Source organism: Bombina bombina, chromosome 4 (genome assembly GCF_027579735.1).
Source record: "Bombina bombina isolate aBomBom1 chromosome 4, aBomBom1.pri, whole genome shotgun sequence".
NCBI classification, from domain to species: Eukaryota; Metazoa; Chordata; class Amphibia; order Anura; family Bombinatoridae; genus Bombina; species Bombina bombina.
In genome coordinates, this window is record NC_069502.1 from 708,373,848 (window position 1) to 708,397,140 (window position 23,293).

The window sequence follows — 23,293 nt, forward strand, 5'->3', positions numbered from 1 at the left end:
TCAGTGTTCTTGATTCTGTCTCTGACGGACAAGAGGCGTCTGAAATTGGTTTCAGCTTATCGAAACCTTCAGTCTCAATCATTCCCTTCGGTAGCCTTATGCATGGAAATTCTAGGTCTTATGACTGCTGCATTGGACGCGATTCCCTTTGCTCGTTTTCACATGCGACCTCTTCAGCTCTGTATGCTGAACCAGTGGTGCAGGGATTATACAAAGATATCTCAATTAATATCTTTAAAACCGATTGTTCGACACTCTCTGACGTGGTGGACAGATCACCATTGTTTAGTTCAGGGGGCTTCTTTTTGTTCCTCCAACCTAGACTGTGATCTCAACAGATGCAAATCTGACAGGTTGGGGAGCTGTATGGGGGTTTCTGACAGCACAAGGGGTTTGGGAATCTCAGGAGGTGAGATTACCAATCAACATTTTTGGAACTCCGTGCAATTTTCAGAGCTCTTCAGTCGTGGCCTCTTCTAAAGAGAGAGTCGTTCATTTGTTTCTAGACGGACGATGTCACAACCGTGGCATATGTCAATCATCAAGGAGGAACTCACAGTCCTCTGGCTATGAAAGAAGTCTCTCGAATACTTGTATGGGCGGAATCCAGCTCCTGTCTAATTTCTGCGGTTCGTATCCCAGGTATAGACAATTGGGAAGCGGATTATCTTAATCGCCAAACACTACATCCGGGCGAATGGTTTCTTCACCCAGAGGTATTTCTTCAGATTGTTCAAATATGGGGACTTCCAGAAATAGATCTGATGGCTTCTCATCTAAACAAGAAGCTTCCCAGGTATCTGTCCAGATCCAGGGATCCTCAGGCGGAAGCAGTGGATGCATTGTCACTTCCTTGGAAGTATCATCCTGCTTATATCTTTCCGCCTATAGTTCTTTTTCCAAGATTCTAAAGGAACGTTCGTTTATTCTGCTGGTGGCTCCAGCATGGCCTCACAGGTTTTGGTATGCGGATCTTGTCCGGATGGCCACTTGCCAACCGTGGACTCTTCCGTTAAGACCAGACCTTCTATCGCAAGATCCTTTTTTCCATCAGGTTCTCAAATCCTTAAATTTGAAGGTATGGAGATTGAACGCTTGATTCTCAATCATAGAGGTTTCTCTGACTCTGTGATTAATACTATGTTGCAGGCTCGTAAAACTGTATCTAGGAAGATATATTATCGAGTCTGGAAGATTTTCATTTCTTGGTGTTTTTCTCATCATTTTTCTTGGCATTCTTTCAGAATTCCTAGAATTTTACAGTTTCTTCAGGATGGTTTGGATAAGGTTTGTCTGCAAGTTCCTTGAAAGGTCAAATCTCTGCTCTTTCTGTTCTTTTTCACAGAAAGATTGCTAGTCTTCCTGATATTCATTGTTTTGTACAAGCTTTGGCTCGTATAAAACCTGTTATTAAGTCAATCTCTCCTCCTTGGAGTTTGAATTTGGTTCTGGGGGCTCTTCAAGCTCCTCCGTTTGAACCTATGCATTCGCTGGACATTTAATTACTTTCTTGGAAAGTTTTGTTTCTTTTGGCCATCTCTTCTGCTAGAAGAGTTTCTGAATTATCTGCTCTCTCTTGTGAGTCTCCTTTTCTGATTTTTCATCAGGATAAGGCGGTGTTGCGAACTTCTTTTAAATTTTTACCTAAGGTTGTGAATTCTAACAACATTAGTAGAGAAATTGTGGTTCCTTCATTGTGCCCTAATCCTAAGAATTCTAAGGAAAACTCGTTGCATTCTTTGGATGTAGTTAGAGCTTTGAAATATTATGTTGAAGCTACTAAGGATTTCCGAAAGACTTCTAGTCTATTTGTTATCTTTTCCTGTTTTAGGAAAGGTCAGAAGGCTTCTGCCATTTCTTTGGCATCTTGGTTAAAATCTTTGTTTCATCATGCCTATGTCGAGTCGGGTAAAACTCCGCCTCAAAGGATTACAGCTCATTCTACTAGGTCAGTTTCTACTTCCTGGGCGTATAGGAATGAAGCTTCAGTTGATCAGATTTGCAAAGCAGCCACTTGGTCTTCTTTGCATACTTTTACTAAATTCTACGATTTTGATGTGTTTTCTTCTTATGAAGCAGTTTTTGGTAGAAAAGTACTTCAGGCAGCTGTTTCAGTTTGATTCTTCTGCTTATAATTTCAGTTTTCTTTCATGTAATTAGCAAGAGTCCATGAGCTAGTGACGTATGGGATATACATTCCTACCAGGAGGGGCAAAGTTTCCCAAACCTTAAAATGCCTATAAATACACCCCTCACCACACCCACAAATCAGTTTTACAAACTTTGCCTCCTATGGAGGTGGTGAAGTAAGTTTGTGCTAGATTCTACGTTGATATGCGCTCCGCAGCAGGTTGGAGCCCGGTTTTCCTCTCAGCGTGCAGTGAATGTCAGAGGGATGTGAGGAGAGTATTGCCTATTTGAATGCAATGATCTCCTTCTACGGGGTCTATTTCATAGGTTCTCTGTTATCGGTCGTAGAGATTCATCTCTTACCTCCCTTTTCAGATCGACGATATACTCTTATATATATACCATTACCTCTGCTGATTTTCGTTTCAGTACTGGTTTGGCTTTCTACAACATGTAGATGAGTGTCCTGGGGTAAGTAAGTAAGCTTATTTTCTGTGACACTCTAAGCTATGGTTAGGCACTTTTTTATAAAGTTCTAAATATATGTATTCAAACATTTATTTGCCTTGACTCAGGATGTTCAACATTCCTTATTTTTAGACAGTCAGTTTCATATTTGGGATAATGCATTTGAATCAATCATTTTTTCTTACCTTAAAAAATTTGACTTTTTCCCTGTGGGCTGTTAGGCTCGCGGGGGCTGAAAATGCTTCATTTTATTGCGTCATTCTTGGCGCTGACTTTTTTGGCGCAAAATTTTTTTCTGTTTCCGGCGTCATACGTGTCGCCGGAAGTTGCGTCATTTTTTGACGTTTTTTTGCGTCAAAAGTGTCGGCGTTCCGGATGTGGCGTCATTTTTGGCGCCAAATAATGTGGGCGTCTTATTTGGCGCTAAAAAATATGGGCGTCATTTTTGTCTCCACATTATTTAAGTCTCATTATTTATTGCTTCTGGTTGCTAGAAGCTTGTTCACTGGCATTTTTTTCCCATTCCTGAAACTGTCATTTAAGGAATTTGATCAATTTTGCTTTATATGTTGTTTTTTCTATTACATATTGCAAGATGTTCCACGTTGCAACTGAGTCAGAAGATACTTCAGGAAAATCGCTGCCCGGTGCTGGAGCTACCAAGCTAAGTGTATCTGCTATAAACTTTTGGTATCTGTTTCTCCAGCTGTTGTTTGTATTGCATGTCATGACAAACTTATTAATGCAGATAAAATTTCCTTTAGTACTGTTACATTACCTGTTGCTGTTCCGTCAACATCTAATTTTCAGAGTGTTCCTGATAACATAAGAGATTTTATTTTTAAATCCATTAAGAAGGCTATGTCTGTTATTTCTCCTTCTAGTATACATAAAAGTCTTTTAAAACTTCTCTTTTTTCAGATTAATTTTTAAATGAACATCATCATTCTGATACTGATAATGGTTCTTCTGGTTCAGAGGTTTCTGTCTCAGAGGTTGATGCTGATAAATCTTTGTATTTGTTCAAGATGGAATTTATTCGTTCTTTGCTTAAAGAAGTATTAATTGCATTAGAAATAGAGGATTCTGGTCCTCTTGATACTAAATCGAAACGTTTAAATAAGGTTTTTAAATCTCCTGTAGTTATTCCAGAAGTGTTTTCTCTCCCTGATGCTATTTCTGAAGTAATTTCCAGGGAATGGAATAATTTGGGTAATTCATTTACTCCTTGTAAAACGTTTTAAGCAATTATATCCTGTGCCATCTGACAGATTAGAGTTTTTTGGGACAAAATCCCTAAGGTTAATGGGGCTGTCTCTACTCCTGCTATATTTTTAGCGGATGTTGCTGCAGCTTCAACTTCAACTTTTTGGTTAGAAGCTTTAACGCAACAAGTAACAGATCATAATTTTATAGCATTATTATTGTTCTATAACATGCTAATAATTTTATTTGTGATACCATCTTTTGATATCATTAGAGTTGATGTCAGGTATATGTCTCTAGCTATTTTAGCTAGAAGAGCTTTATGGCTTATAACTTGGAATGCTGATATGTCTTCTAAGTCAACTTTGCTTTCCCTTTCTTTCCAGGGTAATAAATTATTCGGTTTTCAGTTGGATTCTATTATCTCAACTGTTACTGGAGGGAAGGGGACTTTTTTACCAAAGGATAAAAAATCTAAGGTAAATTTAGGTCTAATAATCGATTTCGTTCCTTTCCTCACAACAAGGAACAAAAGCCTGATCCTTCATCCTCAGGAGCGGTATCAGTTTGGAAACCATTTCCAGTTTGGAATATATCCAAGCCTTATAGAAACCTAAAGCCAGCTCCTAAGTACCCATGAAGGTGCGGCCCTCATTCCAGCTCAGCTGGTATGGGGCAGATTACGTTTTCTTCAAAGAAATTTGGATCAATTCCGTTCACAACATCTGGTTTCAGAACATTGTTTCAGAAAGGTACAGAATTGGCTTCAAGTTAAGGCCTCCTGCAAAGAGATTTCTTTCTTTCCCGTGTCCCAGTAAACCCAGCAAAGGCTCAGCTTTTCTGAACTGTGTTTCAGATCTAGAGTTGGCTGGAGTAATTATGCCAGTTCCAGTTCTGGAACAGGGGCTGGGGTTTTATTCTATCTCTTCATTGTACCAAAGAAGGTAAATTCCTTCAGACCAGTTCCGGATCTATCAATATTGAATCGTTATGTAAGGATACCAACATTCAAGATGGTAACTGTAGGACTATCCTGCCTTTTGTTTAGCAAGGGCATTATATGTCTACAATAGATTTACAGGATGCATATCTGCATATTCCGATTCATCCAGATCACTTTTAGTTTCTGAGATTCTCTTTTTAGACAAGCATTACCAGTTTTGTGGCTCTACCGTTTGGCCTAGCATCAGCTCCAAGAATTTTTTCAAAGGTTCTCGGTGCCCTTCTGTCTGTAATCAGAGAACAGGGTTTTGGTATTTCCTTATTTGGACGATATCTTGGTACTTGCTCAGTCTTCACATTTTCGCAGAATCTCATACGAATCGACTTGTGTTGTTTCTTCAAGATCATGGTTGGAGGATCAATTTACCAAAAAGTTCATTGATTCCTCAGACAAGGGTAACCTTTTTAGGTTTCCAGATAGATTCAGTGTCTATGACTCTGTCCTTGTCAGACAAGAGAAGTTTAACATTGATATCAGCTTGTCAAAACCTTCAGTCACAATCATTCCCTTTGGTAGCCTTATGCATGGAAATTTTAGGTCTTAGGACTACCGCATCGGATGCGATCTCCTTTGCTCGTTTTCACATGCGACCTCTTCAGCTCTGTATGCTGAACCAATGGTGCAGGGATTACACAAAGATATCTCAATTAATATCTTTAAACCGATTATACGACACTCTCTGACGTGGTGGACAGATCACCATCGTTTAGTTCAGGGGGCTTCTTTGTTCTTCCGACCTGGACTATAATCTCAACAGATGCAAGTCTTACAGGTTGGGGAGCTGTGTGGGGGTCTCTGACGGCAAAAGGGGTTTGGGAATCTCAGGAGGTGAGATTACCGATCAATATTTTGGAACTCCGTGCAATTTTCAGAGCTCTTCAGTCTTGGCTTCTTCTGAAGAGAGAGTTGTTCATTTGTTTTCAAATAGACAATGTCACAACTGTGGCATACATCAATCATCAAGGAGGGACTCACAGTCCTCTGGCTATGAAAGAAGTATCTCGAATTTTGGTTTGGCCAGAATCCAGCTCCTGTCTAATCTCTGCGGTTCATATCCCAGGTATAGACAATTGGGAAGCGGATTATCTCAGTCGCCAAACGTTGCATCCGGGCGAATGGTCTCTTCACCCAGAGGTATTTCTTCAGATTGTTCAAATGTGGGAACTCCCAGAAATAGATCTAATGGCTTCTCATCTAAACAAGAAACTTCCCTGGTATCTGTCCAGATCCCGGGATCCTCGGGCGGAGGCAGTGGATGCATTATCACTTCCTTGGAAGTATCATCCTGCCTATATCTTTCCGCCTCTAGTTCTTCTTCCAAGAGTATTCTCCAAGATTCTAAAGGAATGCTCGTTTGTCCTGCTGGTAGCTCCAGCATGGCCTCACAGGTTTTGGTATGCGGATCTTGTCCGGATGGCCTCTTGCCAGCTGTGGACTCTTCCGTTAAGACCAGACTTTCTGTTGCAAGGTCCTTTCTTCCATCAGGACCTCAAATCCTTAAATTTTAAGGTATGGAGTTTGAACACTTGATTCTTGGTCAAAGAGGTTTCTCTGACTCTGTGATTAATACTATGTGACAGGCTCGTAAATCTGTATCTAGAGAGATATATTATAGAGTCTGGAAGACTTATATTTCTTAGTGTCTTTCTCATCGTTTTTCTTGGCATTCTTTTTGAATACCGAGAATTTTACAGTTTCTTCAGGATGGTTTAGATAAAGGTTTGTCCGCAAGTTCCTTGTATGGACAAATCTCTGCTCTTTCTGTTCTTTTTCACAGAAAGATTGCTAATCTTCCTGATATTCATTGTTTTGTACAAGCATTGGTTCGTATAAAACCTGTCATTAAGTCAATTTCTCCTCCTTGGAGTTCGAATTTGGTTCTGGGGGCTCTTCAAGCTCCTCCTTTTGAACCCATGTATTCTTTGGTCATTAAATTACTTTCTTGGAAAGTTTTGTTTCTTTTGGCCATCTCTTCTGCCAGAAGAGTCTCTGAATTATCTGCTCTTTCTTGTGAGTCTCCTTTTCTGATTTTTCATCAGGATAAGGCGGTGCTGCAAACTTCTTTTGAATTTTTTACCTAAGGTTGTGAATTCTAACAACATTAGTAGAAAAATTGTGGTTCCTTCATTATGTCCTAATCCTATGAATTCTAAGGAGAAATCATTGCATTCTTTGGATGCTGTTAGAGCTTTGTATTATTATGTTGAAGCTACTAAGTCTTTCCGAAAGACTTCTAGTCTATTTGTCATCTTTTCCGGTTCTAGAAAAGGCCAGAAAGCTTCTGCCATTTCTTTGGCATCTTGGTTGAAATCTTTATTTCATCATGCCTATGTCGAGTCGGGTAAAACTCCGCCTCAAAGGATTACAGCTCATTCTACTAGGTCAGTTTCTACTTCCTGGGCGTTTAGGAATGAAGCTTCGGTTGATCAGATTCGCAAAGCAGCAACTTGGTTCTCTTTGCATACTTTTACTAAATTCTACCATTTTTGATGTGTTTTCTTCTTCTGAAGCAGTTTTTGGTAGAAAAGTACTTCAGGCAGTGGTTTCAGTTTGAATCTTCTGCTTATGTTTTCATTAACTTTATTTTGGGTGTGGATTATTTTCAGCAGGAATTGGCTGTCTTTATTTTATCCCTCCCTCTCTAGTGACTCTTGCGTGGAAAGATCCACATCTTGGGTAGTCATTATCCCATACGTCACTAGCTCATGGACTCTTGCTAATTACATGAAAGAAAACATAATTTATGTAAGAACTTACCTGATAAATTCATTTCTTTCATATTAGCAAGAGTCCATGAGGCCCACCCTTTTTTGTGGTGGTTATGATTTTTTTGTATAAAGCACAATTATTCCAATTCCTTATTTTTTATGCTTTCGCACTTTTTTCTTATCACCCCACTTCTTGGCTATTCGTTAAACTGATTTGTGTGTGTGGTGAGGGGTGTATTTATAGGCATTTTAAGGTTTGGGAAACTTTGCCCCTCCTGGTAGGAATGTATATCCCATACGTCACTAGCTCATGGACTCTTGCTAATATGAAAGAAATTAATTTATCAGGTAAGTTCTTACATAAATTATGATTTTTTCATTATAAGATTTAAACTTTATTTTGGGTGTGGATTTTTTTCAGCGGAATTGGCTGTCTTTATTTTATCCCTCCCTCTCTAGTGACTCTTGCGTGGAAGATCCACATCTTGGGTAGTCATTATCCCATACGTCACTAGCTCATGGACTCTTGCTAATTACATGAAAGAAAACATAATTTATGTAAGAACTTACCTGATAAATTCATTTCTTTCATATTAGCAAAAGTCCATGAGGCCCACCCTTTTGTGGTGGTTATGATTTTTTTGTATAAAGCACAATTATTCCAATTCCTTATTTTTTATGCTTTTGCACTTTTTTCTTATTACCTCACTTCTTGGCTATACGTTAAACTGATTTGTGGGTGTGGTGAGGGGTGTATTTATAGGCATTTTGAGGTTTGGGAAACTTTGCCCCTCCTGGTAGGAATGTATATCCCATACGTCACTAGCTCATGGACTCTTGCTAATATGAAAGAAATGAATTTATCAGGTAAGTTCTTACATAAATTATGTTTTTTATAATTTTCAGTCTTTACAGGATTAAACAGATACTGAACCCAATTTTTTTTCTTTCATGATTCAGATGGAGCATGCAATTTTAAGCAACTTTCTAATTTACTCCTACTATCAATTTTACTTTGTTCTCTTGCTATCTTTATTTGAAAAAGCAGGAATGTAAGTTTACAAGCCGGCCCATCTTTAGTTCAGCACCTAGGTAGCACTTGCTGATTGGTGGCTAAATGTAGCCACCAATCAGCAAGTGCTATCCAGGGTGCTTACATTCCTGATTTTTTAAATATAGATACCAAGAGAACGAAGAAAAATTGATAACAGGAGTAAATTAGAAAGTTGCTTCAAATTGCATGCTCTATCTGAATCATGAAAGAAACAATTTGGGTTCAGTATCCGTTTAATTTGTTTGTAAAGATAAAGAGAAGTTTATTTTCAAGGAGCTCGGGTTGCTGGAGGATTTGGTGCTTTCCGGGAGGTTATTCCACAGTTGAGGAGCTCTGATTGCGAAGGCCGACCAACTGACCAGCTTCCTTGTTGTAAGAGGAGATGGAGAGTAGAATGGAAGAAGAGGACTTTAAGCTATAGTGGGAGTACGGAGCAGGGGTGAGCACACTGCTCAGGTAGCGCGGGAGGTTATAGACAAGGCAAGAGAGGGGAAGAAAGTGTCTAGAGTCAAATGAGAGTCAGGACTGTGTGTGGTGTACTGCAGATAGATGGACTGAAGCATTGTTTTCCCACAGCTTGTAAACCTGTCTAATAAGGTATTTCAAAGAAATGATTTAGAACAACCATAGAAACATATTACACACACAATGATTCTGTAAAAATACTCTTGACAGCACAAGCACATAAGGGTTACAATGGATAACATTCAAATGTATTACATTTTTTGTTAAGGTTAATTCTTATGGTTCTGAATTGGAATCCATTATCTAGCTCAGTTATAAAATGCTTTATCTGACCATTATCTTTTTTTTTTTCTGCAGAGTTGGTTGTGTGTTTTGCAGTCCAAATGATCCCATAAAAGTCTGTACACGATTCACAGCCCGAGTTCTTCTCTTCAACTTTGAGATTCCTATTACTAAAGGATTTCCTGTAAGTTGCTAACCACCGTTTTTTTGTCAGACGATAAATATTGCAGGAGCAAGAGTATTTTGAGATTAATTTAAATACTAATATCTAGCAATGAAATCAATATATAAAAAATTATCACCATAGCTGTGTCTTGAGTGCTACAATTTTTCAACATGGTTTGTAACATTATACATTGCAGAGTAGGGTGAAATCATATTAATTATCCATCACACCTCATACACTTGGGGAACTTGTTTGGTTGTTATTAAGGGGTCTCTTATTAGAGGTTTATAGGTTATAAAGTATATTAATATAACAATGTTGGTTGTGCAAAGCTGGGGAATGGGTAGTAAAGGCATTATCTATCTTTCTCTTGTAAGGTGTATCCAGTCCACGGGTTCATCCATTACTTGTGGGATATTCTCCTTCCCAACAGGAAGTTGCAAGAGGACACCCACAGCAGAGCTGTCTATATAGCTCCTCCCCTAACTGCCACTCCCAGTCATTCTCTTGCAACTCTCGACAAGAAAGGAAGTATCAAGAGATATGTGGTGACTTAGTGTAGTTTTACCTTCAATCAAAAGTTTGTTATTTTTAAACGGTGCCGGCGTTGTACTGTTTTACTCTCAGGCAGAAATTAGAAGAAGAATTCTGCCTGGAGGTTTGATGATCTTAGCGGTTTGTAACTAAGGTCCATTGCTGTTCTCACACATAACTGAAGAATATGGGAAAACTTCAGTTGGGGGAACGGTCTTCAGATTACCTGCTTTGAGGTATGTTCAGTATTTTTATTTCTAGAGAGATGAATAAGTTCTAGAAAATGCTGACAGAGCCTTGTGTATTTGAGGTAAGCCTGATGTTAATATTCATATTACTTAGTGACAAAACGTTTACATGATTTCATAAATAGGACGTTTTTTCTCTGAGGGAGATAAGTCTTTATTTGGTTTCCACATGGCTAGTCAGATACTCCTAGGAGTATTTTCTTAAGGCCCTTCTAACATCCAGTACATAGTGGGAGGGGCCTATTTCTCCTGTTAAGTGTAGTCAGTCCACGGGTCATCCATTACTTATGGGATATTTACTCCTCCCCAACAGGAAGTGCAAGAGGATCACCCAAGCAGAGCTGCTATATAGCTCCTCCCCTCTACGTCACACCCAGTCATTCTCTTGCACCCAACTAATAGATAGGATGTGTGAGAGGACTGTGGTGATTAAACTTAGTTTTTATATCTTCAATCAAAAGTTTGCTATTTTAAACGGCACCGGAGTGTGTTGTTTTCTTCTCAGGCAGAATTTGAAGAAGAATCTACCTGAGTTTTGTGTATGATCTTAGCGGACGTAACTAAGATCCATTTGCTGTTCTCGGCCATTCTGAGGAGTAAGGTAACTTCAGATCAGGGGACAGCGGGCAGGTTCACCTGCAAAGAGGTATGTTGCAGTATATTATTTTCTAAGGAATGGAATTGACTGAGAAAATACTGCTAATACCGATATAATGTAAGTACAGCCTTAAATGCAGTAGTAGCAACTGGTATCAGGCTGATATGTATGTAAGTTTACACTTAAGTATTTCTGGGGAATGGCACTTCACTGGGAAAATACTGTATGCATATAACTTTTAGCCTATCTTGCAGTGTGAGCGACTAGCAGCAGGCTTTTAATGACATTTCATAAATTAGATTTTAAACGTTTGCTGGCATGTTAAATCGTTTAATTATCTTAGGTACTTGGTGAAAAATTGTTTTGGGCGTTATTTTCCACATGGCTGTCGTTTGTTTTAAATTAAAACAGTTTACTGAGCTTCCCTCACTGTTGTATTGTGAGTGGGAGGGGCCTATTTTGGCGCTTTTACTACGCATCAGAAATTCAGTCACAGTCTGCCTTTTTCTCCCTGCATGATCCAGGACGTCTTCACAGAGCTCAGGGGTCTTCAAAACTAGTTTTGAGGGAGGTAATCACTCACAGCAGACTTGTGAGACTGTGCTTTGACTGTGATAAAAACGCTTATATTTTCAATTGTTATCCGTTTTTTCTGATATTAAGGGTTAATCATCCATTGCTAATGAGTGCAATCCTTTGCTAAATTTATGCTTTTTACTGTGAAAATTTGGTTTCTATAACTAATCCGGTTCATTGTTATTCAACTGTGACAGTTTTTGTGTGCTTCTTAAAGGCACAGTAACGTTTTGCATATTGCTTGTAAATTTAGTTGAAAAGTATTTCCAAGCTTGCTAGTCTAATTGCTAGTTTGTTTAAACATGTCTGACACAGAGGAATCTCTTTGTGCAATATGTTCAAAAGCCAAGGTGGAGCCCAATAGAAATTTATGTACTAATTGCATTGATGCTACTTTAAATAAAAGTCAATCTGTACATGTTAAGCAACATTCACCAGACAACGAGGGGGAAGTTATGCCGACTAACTTGCCTCACGTGTCAGTACCTGCATCTCCCGCTCAGGAGGTGCGTGATATTGTAACGCCAAGTACATCAGGGCGGCCATTACAAATCACTCTACAAGACATGGCTAATGTTATGACTGAAGTTTTGTCTAAATTGCCAGAACTTAGGGGTAAACGAGATCACTCTGGGGTGAGAACAGAGTGCGCTGATAATGCTAGGGCCATGTCTGATACTGCGTCACAATTTGCAGAGCATGAGGACGGAGAGCTTCATTCTGCGGGTGACGGATCTGATCCAAATAAACTGGATTCAGACATTTCAAATTTTAAGTTTAAGCTGGAAAACCTCCGTGTATTACTAGGGGAGGTGTTAGCGGCTCTGAATGATTGTAACACAGTTGCAATCCCAGAGAAAATGTGTAGGTTGGATAAATATTTTGCGGTACCGACGAGTACTGACGTTTTTCCTATACCTAAGAGACTTACTGAAATTGTTACTAAGGAGTGGGATAGACCCGGTGTGCCTTTCTCACCCCCTCCTATATTCAGAAAAATGTTTCCAATAGACGCCACCACACGGGACTTATGGCAAACGGTCCCTAAGGTGGAGGGAGCAGTTTCTACTTTAGCTAAGCGTACCACTATCCCGGTGGAGGATAGTTGTGCCTTTTCAGATCCAATGGATAAAAAGTTAGAGGGTTACCTTAAGAAAATGTTTGTTCAACAAGGTTTTATATTGCAACCCCTTGCATGCATTGCGCCTGTCACGGCTGTGGCAGCATTTTGGTTTGAGTCTCTGGAAGAGACCCTTGACTCAGCGCCATTAGATGAGATTACACACAAGCTTAAAACCCTTAAGCTAGCTAATTCATTTATTTCTGATGCCGTAGTACATTTAACTAAACTTACGGCTAAGAATTCCGGATTCGCCATTCAGGCACGCAGAGCGCTGTGGCTAAAATCCTGGTCAGCTGATGTAACTTCTAAATCTAAATTACTTAACATACCTTTCAAGGGGCAGACTTTATTCGGGCCCGGTTTTAAAGAAATTATCGCTGATATTACGGGAGGTAAAGGCCATGCCCTGCCTCAAGACAGAGCCAAACCTAGGGCTAGACAGTCTAATTTTCGTGCCTTTCGTAACTTCAAGGCAGGAGCAGCATCAACTTCCTCTGCTCCAAAACAGGAAGGAGCTGTTGCTCGCTACAGACAAGGCTGGAAACCTAACCAGACCTGGAACAAGGGCAAGCAGGCCAGAAAACCTGCTGCTGCCCCTAAGACAGCATGAAGTGAGGGCCCCCGATCCGGAAACGGATCTAGTGGGGGGCAGACTCTCTCTCTTCGCCCAGGCTTGGGCAAGAGATGTCCAGGATCCCTGGGCGTTGGAGATCATATCTCAGGGATATCTTCTGGACTTCAAAGCTTCTCCTCCACAAGGGAGATTTCACCTTTCAAGGTTGTCAACAAACCAGATAAAGAAAGAGTCGTTTCTACGCTGTGTACAAGACCTTTTACTAATGGGAGTGATCCACCCAGTTCCGCGGTCGGAACACGGACAAGGGTTTTACTCAAATCTGTTTGTGGTTCCCAAAAAAGAGGGAACCTTCAGACCAATATTGGATTTAAAGATCCTAAACAAATTCCTAAGAGTTCCATCGTTCAAAATGGAAACTATTCGGACAATCTTACCCATGATCCAAAGAGGTCAGTACATGACCACAGTGGATTTAAAGGATGCTTACCTTCACATACCGATTCACAAAGAACATTACCGGTATCTAAGGTTTGCCTTCCTAGACAGGCATTACCAGTTTGTAGCTCTTCCCTTCGGGTTGGCTACGGCTCCAAGAATCTTTACAAAGGTTCTGGGCTCTCTTCTGGCGGTACTAAGACCGCGAGGAATTTTGGTAGCTCCGTACCTAGACGACATTCTGATACAAGCGTCAAGCTTCCAAACTCAAGTCTCATACAGAGTTAGTACTGGCATTTCTAAGGTCGCATGGGTGGAAAGTGAACGAGGAGAAGAGTTCTCTCTTACCACTCACAAGAGTTCCCTTCTTGGGAACTCTTATAGATTCTGTAGAAATGAAAATTTACCTGACAGAGGACAGGTTAACAAAGCTTCTAAATGCTTGCCGTGTCCTTCATTCCATTCAACACCCGTCAGTGGCTCAATGCATGGAGGTAATCGGCTTAATGGTAGCGGCAATGGACATAGTTCCTTTTGCACGCCTGCACCTCAGACCGCTGCAATTGTGCATGCTAAGTCAGTGGAATGGGGATTACTCAGATTTGTCCCCTACGCTGAATCTGGATCAAGAGACCAGAGATTCTCTTCTATGGTGGCTTTCTCGGCCACATCTGTCCAGGGGGATGCCCTTCAGCAGGCCAGACTGGACAATTGTAACAACAGACGCCAGCCTACTAGGTTGGGGCGCTGTCTGGAATTCCCTGAAGGCTCAGGGATCATGGACTCAAGAGGAGAGTCTCCTTCCAATAAACATTCTGGAATTGAGAGCAGTTCTCAATGCCCTTCTGGCTTGGCCTCAGTTAGCAACTCTGAGGTTCATCAGGTTTCAGTCGGACAACATCACGACTGTGGCTTACATCAACCATCAGGGAGGGACAAGGAGTTCCCTAGCGATGATGGAAGTATCAAAGATAATTCGCTGGGCAGAGTCTCACTCTTGCCACCTGTCAGCGATCCACATCCCAGGAGTGGAGAACTGGGAGGCGGATTTCCTAAGTCGCCAGACTTTTCATCCGGGGGAGTGGGAACTTCATCCGGAGGTCTTTGCCCAAATACTTCGACGTTGGGGCAAACCAGATATGGATCTCATGGCGTCTCACCAGAACGCCAAGCTTCCTTGTTACGGGTCCAGGTCCAGGGACCCGGGAGCGGTCCTGATAGATGCCTTGACAGCACCTTGGACCTTCAGGATGGCTTATGTGTTTCCACCCTTCCCGATGGTTCCTCGTTTGATTGCCAGGATCAAACAGGAAAAAGCATCGGTGATTCTAATAGCGCCTGCGTGGCCACGCAGGACCTGGTATGCAGATCTAGTGGACATGTCATCCTGTCCACCTTGGTCTCTGCCTCTGAGACAGGACCTTCTAATTCAGGGTCCTTTCAAACATCAAAATCTAATTTCTCTGAAGCTGACTGCATGGAAATTGAACGCTTGATTTTATCAAAGCGTGGATTTTCGGAGTCAGTAATTGATACCTTAATACAGGCTAGGAAACCTGTTACCAGGAAAATTTACCATAAGATATGGCGTAAATACTTACACTGGTGCGAATCCAAGAGTTACTCATGGAGTAAGGTTAGGATTCCTAGGATATTGTCTTTTCTACAAGAAGGTTTAGAAAAGGGTTTATCTGCAAGTTCTTTAAAGGGACAGATCTCAGCTCTGTCCATCCTTTTACACAAACGTCTGTCAGAAGTTCCAGACGTTCAGGCTTTTTGTCAGGCTTTGGCTAGGATTAAGCCTGTGTTTAAGACTGTAGCTCCAACGTGGAGCTTAAATTTAGTTCTTAACGTTTTACAGGGTGTTCCGTTTGAACCCCTTCATTCCATTGATATCAAGCTGTTATCTTGGAAAGTTCTGTTTTTAATGGCTATTTCCTCGGCTCGTAGAGTCTCTGAGTTATCAGCCTTACATTGTGATTCTCCTTTTCATTCAGATAAGGTAGTTCTGCGTACTAAACCTGGGTTCTTACCTAAGGTAGTCACTAACAAGAATATCAATCAAGAGATTGTTGTTCCATCATTGTGCCCTAACCCTTCTTCAAAGAAGGAACGACTTCTGCACAATCTAGACGTAGTCCGTGCCCTGAAATTTTATTTACAGGCAACTAAAGATTTTCGTCAAACTTCTTCCCTGTTTGTCATTTATTCTGGACAGAGGAGAGGTCAAAAAGCATCTGCTACCTCTCTATCCTTTTGGCTTCGTAGCATAATACGTTTAGCCTATGAGACTGCTGGACAGCAACCTCCTGAAAGGATTACAGCTCATTCTACTAGAGCTGTGGCTTCCACTTGGGCCTTTAAGAATGAGGCCTCTGTTGAACAGATTTGCAAGGCTGCAACTTGGTCTTCTCTTCATACTTTTTCCAAATTTTACAAATTTGACACTTTTGCTTCTTCGGAGGCTGTTTTTGGGAGAAAGGTTCTTCAGGCAGTGGTTCCTTCCGTATAAAGATCCTGCCTGTCCCTCCCGTCATCCGTGTACTTAAGCTTTGGTATTGGTATCCCATAAGTAATGGATGACCCGTGGACTGACTACACTTAACAGGAGAAAACATAATTTATGCTTACCTGATAAATTCCTTTCTCCTGTAGTGTAGTCAGTCCACGGCCCGCCCTGTTTTTTATGGCAGGTCTAAATTTTAAATTATACTCCAGTCACCACTGCACCCTATAGTTTCTCCTTTCTCGTTTGGTTTTCGGTCGAATGACTGGGTGTGACGTAGAGGGGAGGAGCTATATAGCAGCTCTGCTTGGGTGATCCTCTTGCACTTCCTGTTGGGGAGGAGTAAATATCCCATAAGTAATGGATGACCCGTGGACTGACTACACTACAGGAGAAAGGTATTTATCAGGTAAGCATAAATTATGTTTTTAGCACTCTAACTGCAGTTTTAATTCAGACTGAGACATCCAGCTTCCCTAGAGGTTTCCTCTGGCATCTGAGGACCATTTCAAAGGGGTTATTTCTGCACAAAATCGTATTTGAGGGCAGGTAGGAGCCTCAGCAGAGCTGTGGCAAGGTGCTCAATTGACTTTTAACGTTTTTTAACGTTTTTCAATCCGGTTTGGGGCCTAAGGAGTTAATCATCCATTTGAAAGTGGGTGCAATGTTGCTTTAGTCCCTTACACACACTGTAAAAATTTCGAAGACTTTACTATATTTTTTCACTGTTTTGCAGTTTAAGTGCTATTTTTTTTCTCTTAAAGGCACAGTAACGTTTTTGTTTAATTGCTGTTTCACCTTTATTAAAGTGTTTTCCAAGCTTGCTTGTCTCATTTCTAGTCTGTTAAACATGTCTGACATAGAGGAAACTCCTTGTTCAATATGTTTTGAAGCCATGGTGGAACCCCCTCTTAGAATGTGTACCAAATGTACTGATATTTCTATAAACTATAAAGACCATATTATGGCGCTTAAAGATTTATCTCCAGGGGATTCTCTGACTGAAAAGAGGGAGATTATGCCATCTAGCTCTCCCCATGTGTCAGAACCTATAACTCCCGCTCAAGTGACGCCAAGTACATCTAGCGCGTCTAATTCTTTTACCTTACAGGACATGGCGGCAGTTATGAATGCTACCCTCTCAGAGGTATTCTCCAAACTGCCAGGGCTACAAGGAAAGCGAGACAGCTCTGGGGCTAGAACTAATACAGAGCTTTCTGACGCTTTAATGCCTGTGTCCGATATACCCTCACAATACTCAGAAGCCGAGGCAGGTGAGCTTCTATCTGTGGGTGACATTTCAGACTCAGGGAAGGCGTTACTTCAGTCTGATTCTGAAATGACAGCATTTAAATTTAAGCTTGAACACCTCCGCTTATTGCTTAGGGAGGTTTTAGCGACTCTGGATGACTGTGACCCCATTGTGGTTCCAGAGAAATTGTGTAATATGGACAAATACTTTGCAGTGCCTGTTTACACTGATGTTTTTCCAGTCCCTAAGAGGTTTTCAGAAATTATTACTAAGGAATGGGATAGACCAGGTGTGCCGTTCTCTTCCCCTCCTGCTTTCAAAAAGATGTTTCCCATAGATGCCGCCATACGGGACTTGTGGCAGACGGTTCCTAAGGTGGAGGGAGCAGTCTCTACCCTAGCTAAGCGTACAACTAGGACAGTTGTGCTTTCCTAGATCCTATGGATAAAAACTTATTGGAGGGTCTCCTTAAGAAAATTTTTATACATCAAGGTTTTATTCTCCAGCCTCTTGCATGCATTGCCCCAGTTACTGCTGCAGCGGCTTTTTGGCTTGAGGCTCTACAGGTAGAGACCCCGCTAGACGATATTCTAGACAGTATTAAAGCTCTTAAGTTAGCTAACTCCTTTATTTCTGACGCCATTTTTCATTTAGCCAAGCTAACGGCTAAGAATTCAGGTTTTGCCATTTTGGCGCGTAGGGCGCTGAGGCTTAAGTCCTGGTCAGCAGACGTTACTTCAAAGTCTAAGCTTCTTAACATCCCCTTCAAGGGACAGACCCTATTCGGGCCTGGTCTGAAGGAGATCATTTCTGATATTACTGGAGGAAAAGGTCACGCCTTTCCTCAGGATAGGTCCAATAAGTTAAGGACCAAACAGAATAATTTTCATTCCTTTCGAAACTTCAAGAGTGGCGCAGCTTCAGTTTCCTCTAATGCAAAACAAGAGGGAAATTTCGCCCAGTCCAAACCAGTCTGGAGACCTAACCAGGCTTGGAACAAGGGGAAGCAAGCCAAGAAACCTGCGGCTGCCTCTAAGACAGCATGAAGGAGTAGCCCCCGATCCGGGACCGCATCTAGTAGGGGGCAGACTTTCTCTCTTCGCCCAGGCTTGGGCAAGAGACGTCCAGGATCCCTGGGCATTAGAGATTGTTTCCCAGGGATATCTTCTGGACTTCAAAGCTTCATCTCCAAAGGGGAGATTTCATCTCTCACAATTATCTGTAAACCAGATAAAGAGAGAGGCATTCTTACGTTGTGTTCAAGATGTACAGGTTATGGGAGTGATCCACCCAATTCCAAGGGAGGAACAGGGGCAGGGCTTCTATTCAAATCTGTTTATAGTTCCCAAAAAAGAGGGAAATTTCAGACCAATCTTGGATCTCAAGATCCTAAACAAATTTCTCAGGGTCCCATCCTTCAAGATGGAGACTATCCGAACCATCCTCCCTATGATCCAGGAGGGTCAATATATGACTACCGTGGACTTAAAGGATGCTTATCTCCACATTCCGATTCACAGAGATCATCATCAGTTCCTCAGGTTCGCCTTCTTTGACAGGCATTACCAGTTTGTGGCTCTTCCCTTCGGGTTAGCTACGGCACCAAGAATCTTTACGAAGGTTCTAGGGTCCCTACTGGCGGTTCTAAGGCCACAGGGCATAGCAGTGGCTCCTTACCTAGACGACATTCTGTTACAGGTGTCGACTTTTCAAATCGCCAGGTCCCATACGGACATTGTTCTGGCCTTTCTGAGGTCTCACGGCTGGAAGGTGAACAAAGAAAAGAGTTCTCTCTCCCCTCTCACAAGAGTTTCCTTCCTAGGAACACTGATAGATTCAGTAGAAATGAAAATTTTTCTGACAGAGGTCAGGTTATCAAAGCTTCTAACTTCCTGCCGTGCTCTTCATTCCACTTCTCGGCCGTCAGTGGCTCAGTGTACGGAAGTAATCGGCCTAATGGTAGCGGCAATGGACATAGTTCCGTTTGCCCGCCTACATCTCAGACCACTGCAACTTTGCATGCTCAATCAGTGGAATGTGGATTACACAGATTTGTCCCCTCTGCTAAATCTGGATCAAGAGACCAGGGATTCTCTTCTCTGGTGGTTATCTCGGGTCCATCTGTCAGGCCAGAGTGGACTATAGTGACGACAGGTGCCAGCCTTCTGGGCTGGGGCGCGGTCTGGAACTCCCTGAAGGCTCAGGGTTCGTGGACTCAGGAGGAAGCCCTCCTTCCGATAAACATTCTGGAACTGAGAGTGATATTCAATGCTCTTCAGGCTTGGCCTCAACTAGCTGCGGTCAGGTTCATCAGATTTCAGTCGGACAATATCACGACTGTAGCCAATATCAACCATCAGGGGGGAACAAGTAGCCCCCTGGCAATGTTGGAGGTTTCAAAGATAATTCTATGGGCAGAGGTTCACTCTTGCCATCTCTCAGCTATCCATATCCCAGGAGTAGAGAACTGGGAGGCGGATTTTCTAAGTCGGCAGACTTTTCATCCGGGGGAGTGGGAGCTCCATCCGGAGGTATTTTCCCAGCTGATTCAACTATGGGGCAAACCAGAACTGGATCTGATGGCGTCTCGTCAGAACGCCAAGCTTCCTTGTTACGGGTCCAGGTCAAGGGATCCCCAGGCAACACTGATAGATGCTCTAGCAGTGCCCTGGTCCTTCAGCCTGGCTTATGTGTTCCCACCATTTCCTCTCCTCCCTCGTCTGATTGCCAAGATCAAGCAGGAGAGAGCTTCAGTGATTTTGATAGCACCTTCGTGGCCACGCAGGACTTGGTATGCAGATCTGGTGGACATGTCATCCCTTCCACCATGGACTCTGCCGCTGAGGCAAGACCTTCTACTCCAAGGTCCTTTCAAACATCCAAATCTAATTTCTCTGCGACAGACTGCTTGGAGATTGAACGCTTGATTTTATCAAAACGTGGTTTCTCCGAGTCGGTCATTGATACCTTAATTCAGGCTCGAAAGCCTGTCACCAGGAAAATCTATCATAAGATATGGTGTAAATATCTTCATTGGTGTGAATCCAAGGGTTACTCATGGAGTAAAGTCAGGATTCCTAGGTTATTATCCTTTCTCCAAGAAGGATTGAAGAAGGGATTGTCAGCTAGTTCATTAAAGGGACAGATTTCTGCTCTGTCTATTCTTCTGCACAAGCGACTGGCAGATGTTCCAAATGTTCAGGCGTTTTGTCAGGCTTTAGTTAGAATCAAGCCTGTGTTTAAACCTGTTGCTCCACCGTGGAGTTTAAATTTAGTTCTTAAAGTTCTTCAAGGGGTTCCGTTTGAACCTCTGCATTCCATAGATATCAAGCTTTTATCTTGGAAAGTTCTGTTTTTGGTAGCTATCTCTTTGGCTTGAAGAGTTTCAGAGTTATCTGCCTTACAGTGTGATTCCCCTTATCTGATTTTCCATGCAGATAAGGTAGTTTTGCGTACCAAACCTGGGTTTCTTCCTAAGGTGGTATCTAATAAGAATATCAATCAGGAGATTGTTGTTCTGTCACTGTGTCCTAATCCTTCTTCAAAGAAGGAACGTCTATTACACAATCTTGACGTGGTTTGTGCTTTAAAGTTTTATTTACAAGCTACTAAGGATTTTCGTCAAACATCTGCATTGTTTGTTGTCTACTCTGGACAGAGGAGAGGCCAAAAGGCTTCGGCATCTTCTCTTTCTTTTTGGCTGAGAAGCATAATCCGTTTAGCTTATGAGACTGCTGGCCAGCAGCCTCCTCAAAGAATTACAGCTCATTCCACTAGAGCGGTAGCTTCCACTTGGGCTTTTAAACATGAGGCCTCTGTTGAACAGATTTGTAAGGCGGCGACTTGGTCTTCGCTTCATACTTTTTCTAAATTCTACAAATTTGATACTTTTGCTCCTTCGGAGGCTATTTTTGGGAGAAAGGTCTTGCAGGCAGTGGTGCCTTCCGTTTAAGTTCCTGCCTTGTCCCTCCCTTCATCCGTGTCCTAAAGCTTTGGTATTGGTATCCCACAAGTAATGGATGAACCCGTGGACTGGATACACCTTACAAGAGAAAACAAAATTTATGCTTACCTGATAAATTTATTTCTCTTGTGGTGTATCCAGTCCACGGCCCGCCCTGGCAGGTGTTTTTTATTTTTAAACTACAGTCACCACTGCACCCTATAGTTTCTCCTTTTTCTTGCTTGTCTTCGGTCGAATGACTGGGAGTGGCAGTTAGGGGAGGAGCTATATAGACAGCTCTGCTGTGGGTGTCCTCTTGCAACTTCCTGTTGGGAAGGAGAATATCCCACAAGTAATGGATGAACCCGTGGACTGGATACACCACAAGAGAAAGAAATGTATCAGGTAAGCATAAATTTTGTTTTTTAAACAGTAAAACATTTGGAGTAGACTGTCCCTTTAAAGCTTTTGGCTTAGTCTAAAAGGGATCAATGAGAATTAGTTTTTCTCACAGGCTGTCATATCTGATACTGTTTCTACCCACAGCCTTTCTGTTTTTGACTCCTCTGTTTTCTCTTATCTGCTGCTTATTTGTCTCCTTGTTGTCTTTGTCTGCTGAATTTTCTGTTTCTTACTGTGATCACCACTGCCCTCTGCTGCTTAGTATTGTACCTCAAAGCTACAGAATACAAGGCACACTAAGAGTTAGTCATAGATATGTCAGGAACTCATTTTAAACGGACACTAAACCCTGCAAAATGCTAGACATGATGTATTCAAAACCTTAACATAATATGCAATTGTGTTTTTTGTTTATAATTGTTTTAGTTTAATTTTACTAATGGACACCACCTTGGTGTAACTGAATTATCTTATGTGAATAAAAGCCTGTTATTCCCATCTGATGTTACTGAGGCCAATTGGGGATAGTTATAAATTACCTGAAAAGTAATCTCAGAGGGTATAGTATGATGTTCGGTATAGGGCTCAGATAGTTGCTGTCAGGCACACTGAGTGGGAAACTGGCTAAATATGCAGAGATTAAGGAGGAGACTAATGCACTTTATATCCTTATACCCTGTAGTCTGCAAAGCTAAATGACCATATGTCATGGTAGTAAAGGCTGTTCTTATGATTATTTACAGGTTGTAATGGAACAGTTCCAGATAGATAGATAGATAGATAGATAGATAGATAGATAGATAGATAGATAGATAGATAGATAGATAAATCCAATAAAGTGACTGCACTCTCAGGACTTTTGGATACAATCCGTGTCAAATTTGATTGATGTAACCTAAAGGTAGTTTTATATATTTAATACTTTTGTATGCATAATACGCTCAGAAAGATAGTACAGTAAATCTGAAAGGTTAAAAGTTGTTTTTTAAAATAAATATAGAAACACAAAAACCAAACAACGCCCAAGTAGAGAAGATTGGGACTTAATGCCGAAGAGTCTGAATTTCGGAATAATCCTGGATTTTAAAATTCTGCATTTGGGGATTTGAACATGTATACATTTGTATAAATAAAGTTTTCAAATACAGTCTATCTAGTAAACAAAAATACCACAACTGGTATTAAGGTTGGATAACATGATGATTTATTATGACTCTATACGTTTACAAATCCTGTATTTTTATTAAGGTAATAATCCACTACCAAACGGTCAGTGAACCTGCCACTATTACAAAACTTGTGAGCACACTACACAAGAGTACAGGAGAGGTGTTGAAGAAAAAGCCAAAGTAAGTAAACACATTGTTGCATTTAAAAGTATTTTAAAAGGTAATATTTATTTTATGATTATGAAGTGTTGTTTCTTTCAGCCAGTAGAGCTCTGGTAGTTGCCCTTATCAGCCATTTTGTGCAAACATACAGTTTCCAAGGGAAAATACAAGTGTAGATCATGTTGACCCCAGCTCTCTGTGCACACTATAGTAACGGGTTTTACCAAATGAAAGCATTGCCTTTAAAGGGACACTAAACACTAAATACATTTCATGCACCTCCCTC

General features: G+C 41.3%; 1 protein-coding gene across 1 annotated transcript in view; it reads left to right on the top strand.

The window, feature by feature from the left end:
• The window catches only part of HBS1L (HBS1 like translational GTPase), a 510,596-nt gene extending 487,543 nt beyond the window's left edge, over positions 1–23,053 (top strand). The window contains exons 15-16 of the mRNA XM_053710900.1: positions 9,392–9,500; positions 22,925–23,053. Of these exons, the coding sequence (XP_053566875.1) occupies positions 9,392–9,500; positions 22,925–23,029 (214 nt within the window). The 3' untranslated portion in view covers positions 23,030–23,053. The remainder of the gene's footprint in view (positions 1–9,391; positions 9,501–22,924) is intronic.
• Positions 23,054–23,293: the final 240 nt, after the last annotated feature.